Here is a 14,768-nt window from a genome sequence, read left to right on the forward strand (position 1 = left end):
AAGGAAAGAAAATGGGCTAGAGGAGTAAAGAGAAAAGTGCTGGCTAAAGGAGTCTCCTTTAGTGGAAGCATAATGCGTAATGCGGCATAATTTTCGTTTGGTTTCAATGTCTGCATTTGGCCGCCGCCCCCTTCCAAAAAAAGGGTTGAAGGCCAAGTTGAGTGGTGGGAAATGATTAGAACAAAAGACGGCTTCCTCGGGGGTTACGGATGTCAGTGAGTGTGGCATGGCTGCAAAAAGCTTGATAAAGCGGTAATATTTTCATAAGAGCTTTGCGGGCTTCACTGAAAGGAACAAGGAAATTACTTTATTTAATTGAAGGATTTGAGTAGAAGACCGCTTCCTAATACGAGCTTATAATGATTAATGATTTTAGTGGAAACTATAAAAGCTTTAAAAACTATAAAGCTAGAATGTTTGTGTCTTCGCTTAAGTCATCAAATCGTTATTTTATCACTGCAATTTTAATGGAATCGGGTGACTTTTGCATTTCTTTCAAAGCTTAGTTGTTTATTTATTTTGAAGTCATTCTATTACCCTAAAGATATTTCATGAATGGCATATTTCTTCATTGCTGACCGACATTGTCATCTTAAATAAGTTTTTCCCTTACAAACCTTCTGATTTTTATGTGCTATTCCATGTCGGAATGTGGTCCCATTTTGTTTTTTGGCCACTGCAATCAAGGCAACATAAACAAGGTTAGAGCGCTGATTCTCTTTAGCCAAACCGAATTTGGAATTACAAATAACAACTTCAATCTGCAGTCATGAGCGAAATGGCCGCGCATGTTCCGAGCGGCGACGAGAAAGCAATAAAGGGAGACTGCAATTTGAATTGCGGTTAGATTTGGTTTTTTGGCGAGCAGAGTGCTATTCGCCCCCTCGACTTTACCCAATCCACTTTTATAGCCCCCAGCAACATTCTTCAAGGGGGTGCTGACAACTTGAGCGTGCCGAAAGAATTGGCAAAAAGACGAAGACGCAGCTGCAGAATGGGAAGAAGAATCGGCTTAAGTACTGCCAAGAAGGCAACAAACAAAAGCCAGTCCGCAGTCATTGTAAAGGACCGCAGGGGCAGTCAAGGGTTAAGGCGAGGGGCAGCCGAAATAAAGCTACAAACCAAAAATAATGTTGAACGTGACTTTTGTGATTGTTTACGCCGGAGAATGGAAGTAGAGTGGGTGAAATGCGGCCAGGGGAAAGTACAAAGAGAGAGAGCAAAGAATTTTCATAAAAATTTGCCCGAATCAAATGAAACTTTCTTCCCGCATGTGTATGCGATAATAAAAGTGCAACTTTAAGAACTTGACTTGACTGCAATTGTTGCCCAGGGAAAATGGATAGAAAAAAAAAAACCAGGGAAAAACTGTGCGAGTGACTTTTACAACATTCCGCCCTCACATGCGTATCTTCCATCTTTTATTCAGACTCTTGTGCGATTGTTTCTAGATATTTCGTTTTCATTTGCTTGTTTGGTTTTTCACTTTTGGCTTTTCCGACTTTTTGGTTTATGACTTTTGCTTTCCTTTCTTGGTTTCCCCTCTAGTGGCCCTTGAGAAAATTACATTTTTCGCCTACAGTGTGGCTAAACTAATAATAAACTGGCTTTCCCATCATCAATCTTCATTTTGCGTTGAATTTGCGAATGTTAAAACTCATCCATAGAAAAATCTTGAACTCTAATTGCCTTTGATTTTATGTCGATTCATTCCCACGCAATTTATCTCGCTTGGTTTCCTTACTGAAAAATGTAGGGAAATGAATGACGTATGCCTATATTGAAGTTCTTGATTCAATTAAACATTTACAATAAAATTGAAAATTTAATACCAAATATATTTGTGATAATATTAAAAAAAAATTGAAAAGGATGGATTGTGAAAGATATTGTGGCTTTAAGTTAAAAGAAAGAGGTCTTATAAAAATTATTAAGTTGCCTTCAGAAATCAATGTGGTTTGAGTATCATTTCTAAAAGTGACTAAAAGTATGCATTGAAAAAAAAATGAATTTTTTTTAAGTTTTCAATTTAAAATATACTCTTGCATACTTTAGTATACCTCTGTGAATGATTAGATTGATTACTTATTTTAAGCTATGTTAATTTTCTTATATCGCCTGAAGTAGAGAGTTATTTATTTTAAATAACCTTTAAAAAATAAGCTGATTGTATGCAACTTGTAAGTATAAGATCCGTGAAAATCTTGATAACATTTTCTTTTTATTTTCCCACTTCAGCTGCGTAACTCCTCGGACACCCAGATCCTCCTGCGCCGCGTAACGCTGCAAAGTACTGGACTTTATCGGTGCGAGGTGTCCGGCGAGGCGCCCGCATTCAACACCGTTTCGGAGTCGGAGACCATGACCGTTGTGGGTGAGTTTAACATAAGGGAGGTGTACAAATGGGGTGGCAGGGCTATGCAGAAAGCGGAGCTCTTGGACAACAGGCGACAGCAGAAAATTTAATTAAAATGCTAATAGTGCCGGGCAGCCAACAATGTTGTGAATGACAGTGGCAAGTGATGCGGCATCTGAAGCTGCGCAAACCAGAATGCAGAACTCAGCATCCAGAATGTGCAACATAACTGCTGGGAGTGGATAAGGAGCGGGGTCAAAAGGCAGCCGACGAGGATTGACAGCGGCAAGTTGAAGGATAACAGCCGAGGACTCCGGTTGCTGTCACCGGGTCGAAAAACTCGAGTCGAGGCAAAATCATTTAAAAACGCATGCAGGCAACCGAAATCTGAGGCTGTTGAATGTAAATTGCATGCAGGTTGTCAGCTCCCTGTCAAGGAGTCTTTCCCCCCTCATACAAAAACACTTGCTGTAAAAGGATTCATTTCTTTTTATGGGGTGTGGCATTTTGAGATGGTCAGCAGAGTGACGGGAAGAGATATTTCTCAAATTGGCAATAAAAATCAGGTGGTTGTCGAAGATGAGGGAATTATTGGAAAGTTTCGATTACTTTATAGTGAAAATTTAAAAAAAAAATTTAAAAATCGAAATAACAGAAAAACTAACTTTATTACTTGCAGATTGACTGTTTAAAAACTTACCATTCGCTTAAAATCTATATTAATGAATAGCTTTATGAATTAAAAATCGATTTTATAATAGTTTCTTACAAATTGTTAAGATATAATTGTTGACACAGGGTTCACAGGGTTTTTAATTACCTTTAAGTGTAGTGTTAGGTGTCTAAAAGTATGCAATAATTATAAATTTGTAGCATACTTTTAGTCACCTAGCATTACACTTAAAAGTGTAGGGTGTTTGAGGTGTCTAAAAGCATGCAATAATTATAAATTTGTGGCATACTTTTAGTCACCTCAAATAACATTTAAAAGTGATTTCAAAACTGTAGTATTTTGTGCGTATCCTCCATATTTGAATAAAATGTAAGTATTTTACCTAAAATTCGAAATTCTTGAGAGAGCATCAAAAATCTTACTGTTCGCTTTTTTGTTATAAGCTCGCACTAGTTTAACTTCCCGAATAAATCCTTTAAGCACTCGAGGCCACATTAATCATCTTAATGAAATTTAATTCCTTAAGTCTCCTTACGACAACTTAAAGCGGCTGCCTCCCGCAGGTGGTGCAGATCCTGATGCCGTTTTACCTGGACCACCTGGTCGAGGTTGCAGGTCTCAGTTCTCCACTCTCCGGTTTCAGTCGCAGTCCGTAAATGGAATTCATGCAACATGGCAATGCGTTGCAAATGGCATTGTCGAGTCATCTCAACTCCCAGGCTCCTTGTAAACTCACTCGCTTTCCTCTTGTTCGCTGCTTTTTAAAGGATTTCAACCTCCTCCTAGATTTTTTTCCGCATTTCTTTGCCTTTCGCCTTGGAAACCCTAGACTCTGTATATAGTGCCCCTGTCCCTTCAACTCTTCTCCATTCTTTTTGTGCCACCCCACTTTTAATACAACTGCATAATCTAAGCAAACAATTGAAATGGAATTTTTGCAGTCGCAGTCGACGTCAACGCAGCGCCAACAAAAGGCGCACATGTGTGTACAGTGAAGGGGCGTGGTCGTGGGCCGAGGTGGGCGGGGCCCGGGTGCCACTGTCATTGCAATTTTGAAGTAAAATTATGTTTTCTGTCCGACTTCCAAGTGGGTAAAAACTGGGCTAAGACAAAGGCGCCATCTGGCGGAGGCTGGCTGGCAAGAAAAAGATCGTTTATCCTCTTACCATTTACATATGTGAGGGAAAACGAGTACACTTGGGAAAAACTATTTAAAATAGGAGTCTTTTGAAATTATAAACTTGACTTGGCTCTTTAACAAAAAGCCTTCACTTGGGATTTGTTTTTTGAGTGTCTTAAAACTGTTCATATCCGTCAGGATATTTGTATTGTTTTTTGAAAATATCCAGGACTTTAAATTTTTGATTACGATCTCTTTAAACTTATGGGTCAACACTTGTATTAAGTCACACAAGTTTGCTACTACAATTTTTAAGAGATAGACTTATTTATACCCTATGCAAACACACACCAACAATTTTCTATAACCCCCACATTTCATGGCAGTTTTCTAGCAAACCAATCAAGTTTGCCGACTGCGCCTGAAGTTAATCACAAATTTATAAACTCATAAAAGAATGAAACGGTTATCAATATGTGCAGCAGCAGGGGATTCCCCCTGGGGGCAAGGAAGCACCACTGAGCCACCACCGACATCATCAATGGAAGCCGCAGTCCTCGGGGCAGAAACCTGCATTAACTTATGGCAACAAGGAACAGGACATCTCCGAGAGAAGATGCCACGCCCCTTACCCACGCACAAAGCACATTTCATGCTGATTTTCCTTTTGGCCATTCCCTTAGCTGAGTCCCCAAAATCCCCTCACTTCGGCCCCTACCCCGAATACACATCGGAATCCCGGGGAAATGGTTTTGCATATTAAACAATGTGTCTGGGCAGCCAAATTGAACGATATTCGAACCGAAGTCGCAAAGGAAAAACGAGAAAAATATAGGGCAAAAAGAGAGTGGGTGGCAAGGAAATAGAATGATACAGTAGTCATTGGATACTCGAAAAAGTGACAAACCTTTTTTCTCTGATGGAAAAGATGACTCTTTTGTACAAATATTTAGAAAAATAAAATATTACTTGCCTTGTCAAATTTAAAACTTTCAAATCAAAAATATTTGTGTCTAGATTTTAGATTATATCCATTTGAAATTATCTTATTTCGTTAAACCGGAGTTTTGCCTGTAGTATATAAACCAACTGTGGCCGTTGCAAATCGAAGCAAAATAGGGGGAAAAAAGAAAGAGTAGGGAGTCGGTTTGAGTGGGAAGCCTCATCATCAACAACTGTGTCAGCTCCGGAGAATGGGAATTGTGGGGGCTTGTAAGAGTTTGGGGATAGGGACCTCGTCCTGCTAATGCAAGTGAACCATAAAATATGCTCTAGTGAAAGCCGATTGTTCCCACAGGGAGAAGCCAATGTTAATTTGGCGATCGTAAAATGTCAGCGGCAACATTTCGGATGAAGCACAGTCCCTTGGAATTCGGATTTTCGCGGCTTTGAATTATGTTCTCTTTAAAAGACTTAGATTTAAATTCGACTTCCCCATAAAGTGGGAACTTACACCAAAATTGTATCTTTACGCTACAACTTAAATTGAAATAAGTGATATAAATAGATGTTATAAGGGATTACTTCACTTGATCACTTAACTAGCTCAGCATTGGTAATAATTGCCCTTTAAAACATTAGACAAATGTTGTAGAATTACAATTGTTCGCTCAGCCCATGGCTTTCGGAAACTGTGCCTCTGGGGGTGTGCCCTAAACTTTAATGAGCGCCTTGCCTTTGGCCTCCTTTGGATAATTTACAGCTCATTAGTGTGACCAGGCCAAGGAGCAACAATAAATATTACGGCAAAGTGCCGCCCCCAGCCTTCTCCGCCCCAAAACTTTGCTCATAGCTCATAAAAATCACATTTAACTTTGCCAGCCAGTGGGAGGTTGCCTGCGATTGTAAGTAAGGGGTCCTGTTCCAGGTCCTTTATGCAGGCAATTGCTTTTTTATATTGTAAAATCGATAAGCGATCACATTATATGTCTGAGTATGAGTTTGTCCGAGAAGAAGAGGGGCGAGAAAGAAGAGATAGGAAGAAAGGCGAAGAAACTCAGCGGGAAAAGTGAGTTATATATGTGTTTGTCCTTTAAAGTGCACTTAACCATAAATTCAGGAACAGGATGAGGACCCAGAGAGACACCCAGAAAATCGGGCGGAGAGAGCAGGACATGTGCCAAGCGTTGAGAGCCTTGCGTGCTCATTAATTATAAAACAACGTACGATACGCAGCAGATGCACTGAGAGAAATCGAATTAAGGGTAGCCGATAATCAATTTAAATTACTGGTAAAGGAGGATCTTTAAAACATTTTTGAAAGCATTTCACTCGCATATTTTATACATCTTTGATCAGTTTTAAGTTTTTTGTATGTAAAACAGGATTACATGTCATTCCAAAATTGTATAATTAATGCTTAAACACATTACTTTAAATTTCGAATTTGAAATTGGAATTTGGACTTAAGCTTTGAGTTTTGAAACTCAAACATAAGTCACAGTTGGATATTTAATAACAAATATTTTGTGAGTGTGATAAATTTAATTTATAAAAATTTATTTTTTATCATTTTGGTCCTCGAACTTAAATTTATCTGGTGAATTTTCTCCCACTGTAAGCATAAAAGCACACAGGCACACTGTAGCAGTGGAGAGTCCGATGCAGATGAGGATACGGAAGAGTCGCGGAAATAACGGTAACTGTAATGTTGTCTTAACTCAAACATGCCGCAACTGAACCGAAGGATACGATGGCCAAGGGGAAAGGACTCGTATCGTGCATTAAAAATCGTTGCCATATGCAAAATTAAAGATAACAAACGAGGAATGTCACGGGAGTAACGAGACTCGAATGGGACGGAAACGGGCGGAACGAAACGGAGCGTGAAGTGGTTGGAACAGGGGAAGTGAAACGGAAGGGAAACATGGAAGTGGAGCGAAGGAGTCAAGTGGCGACTGAGGTTATATACAAAGGCTTCGCTGTTGGAAGAAACTGTTGCGATTTCACACTCTATTGTGCTTAACGCATTATATTCCAATTTGCAATACCTCCATTTCGTTTTACAAATGTCTTATTTTAATAAACTATACTTAAAAACTAGACAAGCCTAGTTAGAATAAATGTCTATATAGTAACAAAGACGTCTGGAAAATCTCTTTGCTTTTAAATGGCTATTTTACATAATTTTATTGCTTATATATTAACATTTCTCTGTATCAGACCACTGTCACCAGCAATTGAGTTGAATAAATTTCGTATAATGGAGTGTAAATCATGTCGAAAAGTGTTTATTAAAATTCTTTAGATAGAGACAAAGAAATAGTAAAAAAGAGAGATTGTGGAACAAGCTGGAGGACAAGACAGAGAAAAACACTTAAGCGAAGGGCTCAACATGTGCATAATCCACACTCCCACTCACACACCCCACAGCCGTAGTACCTTTGCAAATAGAACAGGTGAATGCCTGGGGGGTGCTTCCATCTGCCACCCCCCATCTACCACACCATCATTGCCAAAATCCCAACCACCTGACCTGGCTTATCACCTGCTAAGACGAAGCTGCAAAGTGCGCTTCGAGCGGAAAGAGGAGGCGTTTTCATATGGACGGCTGGCTGGTAACAAAAAATGTACCGCAGCGTATTAAAAGAAGACCACCAACTGAGCAGGAAAGTCTCGAAAAAACCTAGATAGACACCCCCTTACAGTGCTCACTGTAGTTGCTCTGAATACGCATACCCTTGCAAGGGGAATATTATTAAATAAAAAAGAAATGGTTTTATTAAAAAAGCACAGACAGGCTCAATATTATTTGATAATATTTGGATAAATAAATATGATAATTATAATTTTTTAATTGCTGATGATTTAGATTTCGTAGGTGTCTAAAAATTGACCATGATAATGTGGATAATTAGTTATACTATATTTCCTTTACCCTGCAATGCAGGGTATCTTAGGATTAGAATACTATGACTAGAATAAAAATCTCTTGTTGTTTGCGGCTATTTCTGCTGAAACTATTCTATGTGTTTGTTGTTGCTGCTGGGGAAGTGCTTCAGACATTTTTTTAGTTCTTTTTTCTGGCTACTGCGGAAAAGGTGTCCTCCCTTTCATTTTTACCACCACTCACACTTTTCTGCAACAGAAACTGCTTAGTCATAGGAAAATTCCGAAAATATACTTGAAGCATGCGGCTATTCGACATTCGGCCATTTCCCTTTTAGCTTTTAGTTTTCGGCTTATTGCAGCTCCTGTAACCTGCGGGCTTTCCTTCCCATCCCCACATTTTTTTCATCATCTGGCTCGATTTGCCCCCCGGTTTGCCCTCCCCCATTTGTGTGTCCTTTATCGTTGCGTGCTAGGTCTGGCCAAAATAAATTGCCAACTCATACAGACATACGTGTCCCTTTTGCTCCCCCAACCCCAACCCCCCTCAATTCCTATGGTTTTGTCTCTCTAGATTTATGCCGCAAAATAAAATTCAAGTGCGACAATATGGCGTTGAATTAAAAAATGCTCACATAATACATATAAACAATTATCCGAACATAACCCCAGTCCAGGCAGGTGAGCAAAGGGTAAGGGAAAAGACTTTGGGTCTTAGTGGCAAATGTATTTGGGGGTAATAAATATCGGGCTAAGATAAAGTTGAATTTATACGGTCAACCATTAATTAAAGTGCGGATTTTCTGTTGGGGCATGTACAAGTTTTAAGGTGAAAGAAAATAATCAGATCTTAAGAACGTTTCTATTTGAAGGGTACAAATAGTGTATTCGTTATACCGATTTTTACTTTACTTTTTTAAAAACACTGCTCAGTGCAGAACTGCTTCGGTTCGATTGTCGGCGACAGTGGGTAATTAAGTCTTCTTTTTGTCGTTCCATCATATCGGTACAGATACAATACAATAATATACAAGCACCAAAAATGCTGATAGATATAACATTCTTGATGGTATAAGCAATGGAATTGATTCACTTGCATTTAACTGGGTACCTTTAAGCTCTAACTATTTATATATTTATTTATTTATCTTTAAATAAACGAAAGCTATTTGACATGAGGAATTCGTCGTATAATTATAAGAGAATATATAAATCATGTAAGCCGAGCTTACTGATCAGCCTTGATATGTCATTTGAACAACCAATCTGTAATAAAGAAAATAATTTTTAAAATTTGTAAAGTCTCTGATCAAAATATTAAAAATCGAATGATTACTCACCCTCATCCGACTTTTGTGTTTTACTGATTTTTATATCCTTATATTAGCTGACTGTTGGACCTCAGGCCAGAAGAATGTTATTTTGAATGCCCACAAAGTGAAACATGAAATATTATTTTCAATCTCTCCAAATGCATTTATCAAAAATGCATTTCTCCAAGTTGGATTTTTAGATTGCACCATAGTTGGCCTTTGTAGGACCTTCTTCCCCTCCCTTTTTCGACTTTCACCACCTTTCTCCCAAAAAGTCAGTTGCATGGGGCAAATTAAGTTTGCATGGGAGAGAAGAGAACCAAAGCAAAGTAAACTTCACTTTATAAATTACAGATAAGCAAACTAGAGAGGGAAATGCAATCCTGGAAAAGGGCAACCTATCCAGGACGCCTACACGTAGGAAAATAATATCTTACAAAGTAATTGTAGTACAATACTATAAGCTGCTCCTGAAAATACTACAAATGAAATAAACTTAAAGCAAAATTAAACAAAAACAATACCCGAAATTCTCATCATACATAACTTACGAAGTTTTTATACCCGTTACTCGTAGAGTAAAAGGGTATACTAGATTCGTCGGAAAGTATGTAACAGGCAGAAGGAAGCGTTTCCGACCCCATAAAGTATATATATTCTTGATCAGGATCACTTTCCGAGTCGATCTAGCCATGTCCGTCTGTCCGTCTGTCCGTCTGTCCGTCTGTCCGTCTGTCCGTCTGTCCGTATGAACGCTGAGATCTTGGAAACTATAAGAGCTACAATACTGGGATTAGGCATGCAGATTCCTGAGATTCCTGCGCAGCGCAAGTTTGTTTCAAAAGAGTGCCACGCCCACTCTAACGCCCACAAACCGCCCAAGACTGTAGCTCCTACAGTTTTGATGCTAGAACAAAAATTTTAACTGAAATGTATTGTTCTCATCAATACCTACCGACTGACCTAAAAAAAAGTTTGCCACGCCCACTTTAACGCCCACAAACCGCCCACAAACTTCAAAAAATCGTAAATATGAACGCTGATATCTCGGAAAATATCAAAGATAGAGAAACGAGATTTCAGATTTAGATTCCGTAGGCTTGAGCGCAGCGCAAATTTATTACGCGAATATGCCACGCCCACTCCAACGCCCACAAACCGCCCAAGTCTGTGGCGCCCACAATTTTCATGCTAGATAAAAAATTTAAACTGAAATGTATTGGTCTCGTCAATACCTATCGATTGATTTAAAAAAAAGTTTGCCACGCCCACTCTAACGCCCACAAACCGCCCAAGCCTGTGGCGCCCACAATTTTCGTGCTAGATACAAAATTTTAACTTAAATGTATTGGTCTCGTCAATACCTATCGATTGATTTAAAAAAAACTTTGCCACGCCTACTCTAATGCCCACAACGCTTAAATCTGTCTACCGCCGGTAGGTGGCGCATTTGCTGCTTGCATATCTCCATTTTCCTTTGGTCCCTTTAGCTGAGTAACGGGTATCTGATAGTCGAGGTACTCGACTATAGCGTTCTTCCTTGTTAGTCTTTGAATTTATGTACAAAATTGTTTTCTAAGTGGACTGGACTTTGCTCAAAACGGACCCGAACTGGCCAAAAGCCACAACAAACTAAAAGCAAGAGCAACAAATACACACGGCGACTTCTAAGGAAAATTAATTTTTTTGAAAACCATTAAAAATTAATTTTATTTTATGGCTTATACACAAACATACACACAGAGGGCAACCGCAATGTTATGAGAAAGTAGGAATCCCTTCCCAATTTTTCTTGGTTTTGGCATGAGCGAATATTTTTAATGCATACAGAAAACACTCGACTGAATTGAGAAGGGAAGGGGAAGATATAGGGACATGGGCCTCGCTTAAGGAGGAGTCCTGATTCTGGTCCTGTTCCCACTTGACTTCGTTTTTATTTCTGCACATGTTTTGAGGATGCGGATAAAATGTACAAGGGATGAGCAGTAGAAGACAATGGATATGGCTATATAGTAGTTTTAGAAATTCATGAGATACATTTTATACATTACTTTGGATTTGAGGAAAAATATTTTATTTTCCTTTTTGATCATTAAGATACTAATTCGTATTGCTGATATGAGAAATTCTTGTAACATAAATAAATGTACGTATGTTTAATTAAATTAAAGTTGAGTTTTTTCATTTGTATTTTGGTTTTGAAGTTATGTGGAAATAAAACACATAAAATGATTTTCTGTCCATTTTGATATTCTCGTCGCTCTAATTTCGCTCACGAATTTTTGTATTATTTCTGCTATGCCTGGGAACTATGCCCAAAAAGGCGTTGGTAATGGGTGATGGCCAGATGCCCTTCCCATAAAACCAAAACACCCACGCAGAGGAACATTGTAGGACAGACTCACACACACATGGTCAAATAAACTTTGAATAAGCATTTCGTATGCCCAAAACAAAAGTTCTTCTCTCAATGCCTTGTATTCTGGGCACCATCTTCTCCCTCCATTTTCACATCCACCCACCGACTGGCGAAAATCTCCACATAAATCTTGTGAATGTTTGCCCAGCCTCCATGAGGAAGGGGCCCTTTCCCCGCACTTTACTTATTTTACTTATGGGGCAGTGGGGCAAATAAGCGATGCTGCATATAAAATAATAAAACAGCCAGGAGGATGGGAAAATGCGGATGGAAAAGTAGAGAACGTGGCACAAAATGGCCAGCTAGTTCTCGTCTAGGAAATATTCAATTTCCCTGGCTCATTAAAATTAAATAACTAAGCCGGGGCGAGACTACAAATGAGGGGATGCCCAGTGGATCAAGGTAAAGCTATGGCAGCTCTAAGTGAAAGGAGAGGTGGAAGAAATTCAGGGGAATTTAATTGAAGTGCAGAGGAACTTAGCTAAGCCCAAAGAGTCATAAATGTCGGCGATGGGAAGGTATAGGTAAAATAATGGCGAAGGGAATATGGAAAGATGAGGCTTGCCTGGGTAAAATATAAATGTCATAAAGCAACATAAATGTCGGTCCTAAGTATACAAAAAAATGTAAAATGTAACCAAGTTACACAAACCTCTAAAAATGTTTTAAAATAATATGATGTATTGAGACTGTGTGTAAAATAATTAATAATTAAATTCTTGATTTATTTAATATATTACCTGCAACAATAAATTAAATGAATACCTTCTCTTTCAGTGACTCCCAACCACGGACCGAAGATAACTGGCGGGCAGCCGCGCTACCAAATTGGAGACACCGTCCGGGTTAATTGCACCTCGTCGCCGTCCAAGCCCGTCTGTCACCTGAGCTGGCTAATTAACGGGGAGCCGGTGCAGAAGACCCACCTGCGGCAGTTCGACAAGGTGGTGGTGAATCGGGATGGACTGGAGATGGCCCGCCTGGGGCTGGAGTTCCGGGTGCGGGCTTATCACTTCAAGCACGGCGACATGAAGTTGAAGGTGAGTTGGGATACAAATACAATTATTGAATAACTTTTTAACTTAATTATAATATATACTCCCTTAGTGCGTGGCCAAAATCAGCTCACTTTATCTGCAGAGCAACGAGGAGAGTGTGGAAAGCGATCGCCAGCAGAGGGCACCGGCCTTGGAATCTCGGGAGACGGTGGCAGCCAAGTCCAGCACGATTGGTAAAACCCAAAAGAAATTTCCTAATTTCCATTAAAAGAAACCCAACTAATAAAGCCTTTTTCAACAGCTGCCGCCACCTCCAAAGTGCCATCAAGCCTCGTTGCTCTACTGCCTCCGGTTTTCCTGCTGCTGCTGTTTCCAACTTGGACCTGGCCCAGAGACAGTTAACTATCCCAAGAATAAGGATCGCAAAAAAACTAAAGCCCATAGACTAGCAGAGCCGTTCGAAAAAGCAGACATATCCTATGCCAAAAACTTTGAGACAAAAACTAAAGGATTTATTTATAGCATAATCTTTGGTTCGATTTGAAATTCAAGCGATGTGTGTGAGCATGCAAAAGGGGATACAAGTTCCCTATTTAAGAGCCAGATATTGACTAGAATATCAAAATAGTAACTACTCAATGCGAGCATTTAAGCAGAGGCTAAGCAACTGTAAATATTTATTCATACCACTAGGCAATTGTACGTACAATTAAGAAATTGTTGTTTGGGCAAAACATTCGTTGATCTTTTGTGATATTTTCTTCATTTTGAAAACGAAAGGAAGTAAAAACCCTATTGAAAATTATTTGGAGTACACCGTTTGATTCTCATTTTACCCTTCCTTTCCATTTTATCCACCCTCTTTGGGCATATCAAAAACAACCAAACATTTCGATTGTAAAAACAAACATATTCGCACTTCGATCTACATACCAAATCAAGTCTACAACTTAACCCAACAAAACTTTTCATTGACTTATATACCTAAGCAAGTGTAAGAAAATTGTAAAGCAAAAAGTCTTAACTTTATAGCATTAACATTAAGAAAACTAAAAACATAAAATAACAAAATACCATGCAGAAAGTAAACTAAGCTAAGACTATGCAAAACTTACATATGCATTCCAAAAAATTCCTCAAAGAGAAATATTATGTATAAGAATAATTGGTCAAAAGCCTGTAAATAGCCTGAGAAGAAGCAAAGAATTGCACAAGTTAAAAACTTAAAAATTCGGCAGAAATTTCGATCTAAGTGTGTGTGTGTATCTGAAAGTAATCAGTTCGATCAATGCCAAGCAAGATTTCTTTTATTTAAGACCATACAAAAATCTTTGAAAAATAGATCTAATTGCTACATACCATTTAAATACTTTAGAAAACCCATATGGTAAGCCTGCTGTATTTAAATTATTGAATCCATAAAATACCAGTAATCATTTTAAGGACTTAAATGGGTTTTATTGGTTATTTCTTAGCAAAACGATCTATCTTTGTTCACTTAATCACTTCTGAATTTTGTTCTCATCACACTGTAAACAACACTCACACAACAAGACACTTTTTGTAATAATGAAGGTATATGACCAGGTGATATTCACGGATGAACTCTTGCACCACCGAACTGTGGGCAGCCAAATCAAGGAGACACGGCGCACCTGGGAGGAGCGGTGCTCTTGGTTTCCGGCTGCCCAGAGGGATCTGTATGCAAGGTGTTCCGAGATTTACGAGGAGTGCCTGGAGAAGTATGGCAACGATCACTTCGAGTTTTATGCACGAAGAAATCGCCTGAGGGAAGAGCACAGGGTCAATACAAAATCATATAAAGATCGGAAAAATCGAAAATCGGAGAGATCAATGGATCATTTAAAGGGCTACAGGGCATCCCCTACTTCTAATAAAGTGTATGGGAGTATCCAGCCAATGCAATTCTTTTACTGCTTTTAGATCCCTTTCGGAAATCATATAAATTTGAAGTCCTTATTCCTGATATGATCTAGTAAAATAACACTACACTAAACCATGTAGAACCGAGGTGTTTTAAAGTTCCATAAAACTATAGTT

General features: G+C 38.9%; 2 protein-coding genes across 3 annotated transcripts in view; both read left to right on the top strand.

Moving 5' to 3' along the window:
• LOC119548017 overlaps positions 1–13,148 on the top strand; it is a 39,745-nt gene extending 26,597 nt beyond the window's left edge. For both annotated transcript variants that reach the window (XM_037855089.1, XM_037855088.1), the window contains exons 4-7: positions 2,239–2,374; positions 12,487–12,749; positions 12,817–12,940; positions 13,009–13,148. In XM_037855089.1, coding sequence (XP_037711017.1) covers positions 2,239–2,374; positions 12,487–12,749; positions 12,817–12,940; positions 13,009–13,109 — 624 coding nt within the window. In that variant the 3' untranslated portion in view covers positions 13,110–13,148. The remainder of the gene's footprint in view (positions 1–2,238; positions 2,375–12,486; positions 12,750–12,816; positions 12,941–13,008) is intronic.
• A 1,099-nt stretch (positions 13,149–14,247) lies between these two features.
• LOC119548019 lies at positions 14,248–14,680 on the top strand. The gene has a single exon (XM_037855091.1). The coding sequence runs from the start codon at positions 14,277–14,279 to the stop codon at positions 14,649–14,651; it is 375 nt and encodes a 124-aa protein (XP_037711019.1). The 5' UTR covers positions 14,248–14,276; the 3' UTR covers positions 14,652–14,680.
• The last annotated feature ends 88 nt before the right edge of the window (positions 14,681–14,768 follow it).

This window comes from Drosophila subpulchrella, chromosome 2L, assembly GCF_014743375.2.
Source record: "Drosophila subpulchrella strain 33 F10 #4 breed RU33 chromosome 2L, RU_Dsub_v1.1 Primary Assembly, whole genome shotgun sequence".
NCBI lineage: Eukaryota > Metazoa > Arthropoda > Insecta > Diptera > Drosophilidae > Drosophila > Drosophila subpulchrella.

Excerpts from the sequence above, each read along its gene's own strand:
- LOC119548019 (XM_037855091.1), top strand. The coding sequence starts at position 14,277 with ATGAAGGTATATGACCAGGTGATATTCACGGATGAACTCTTGCACCAC.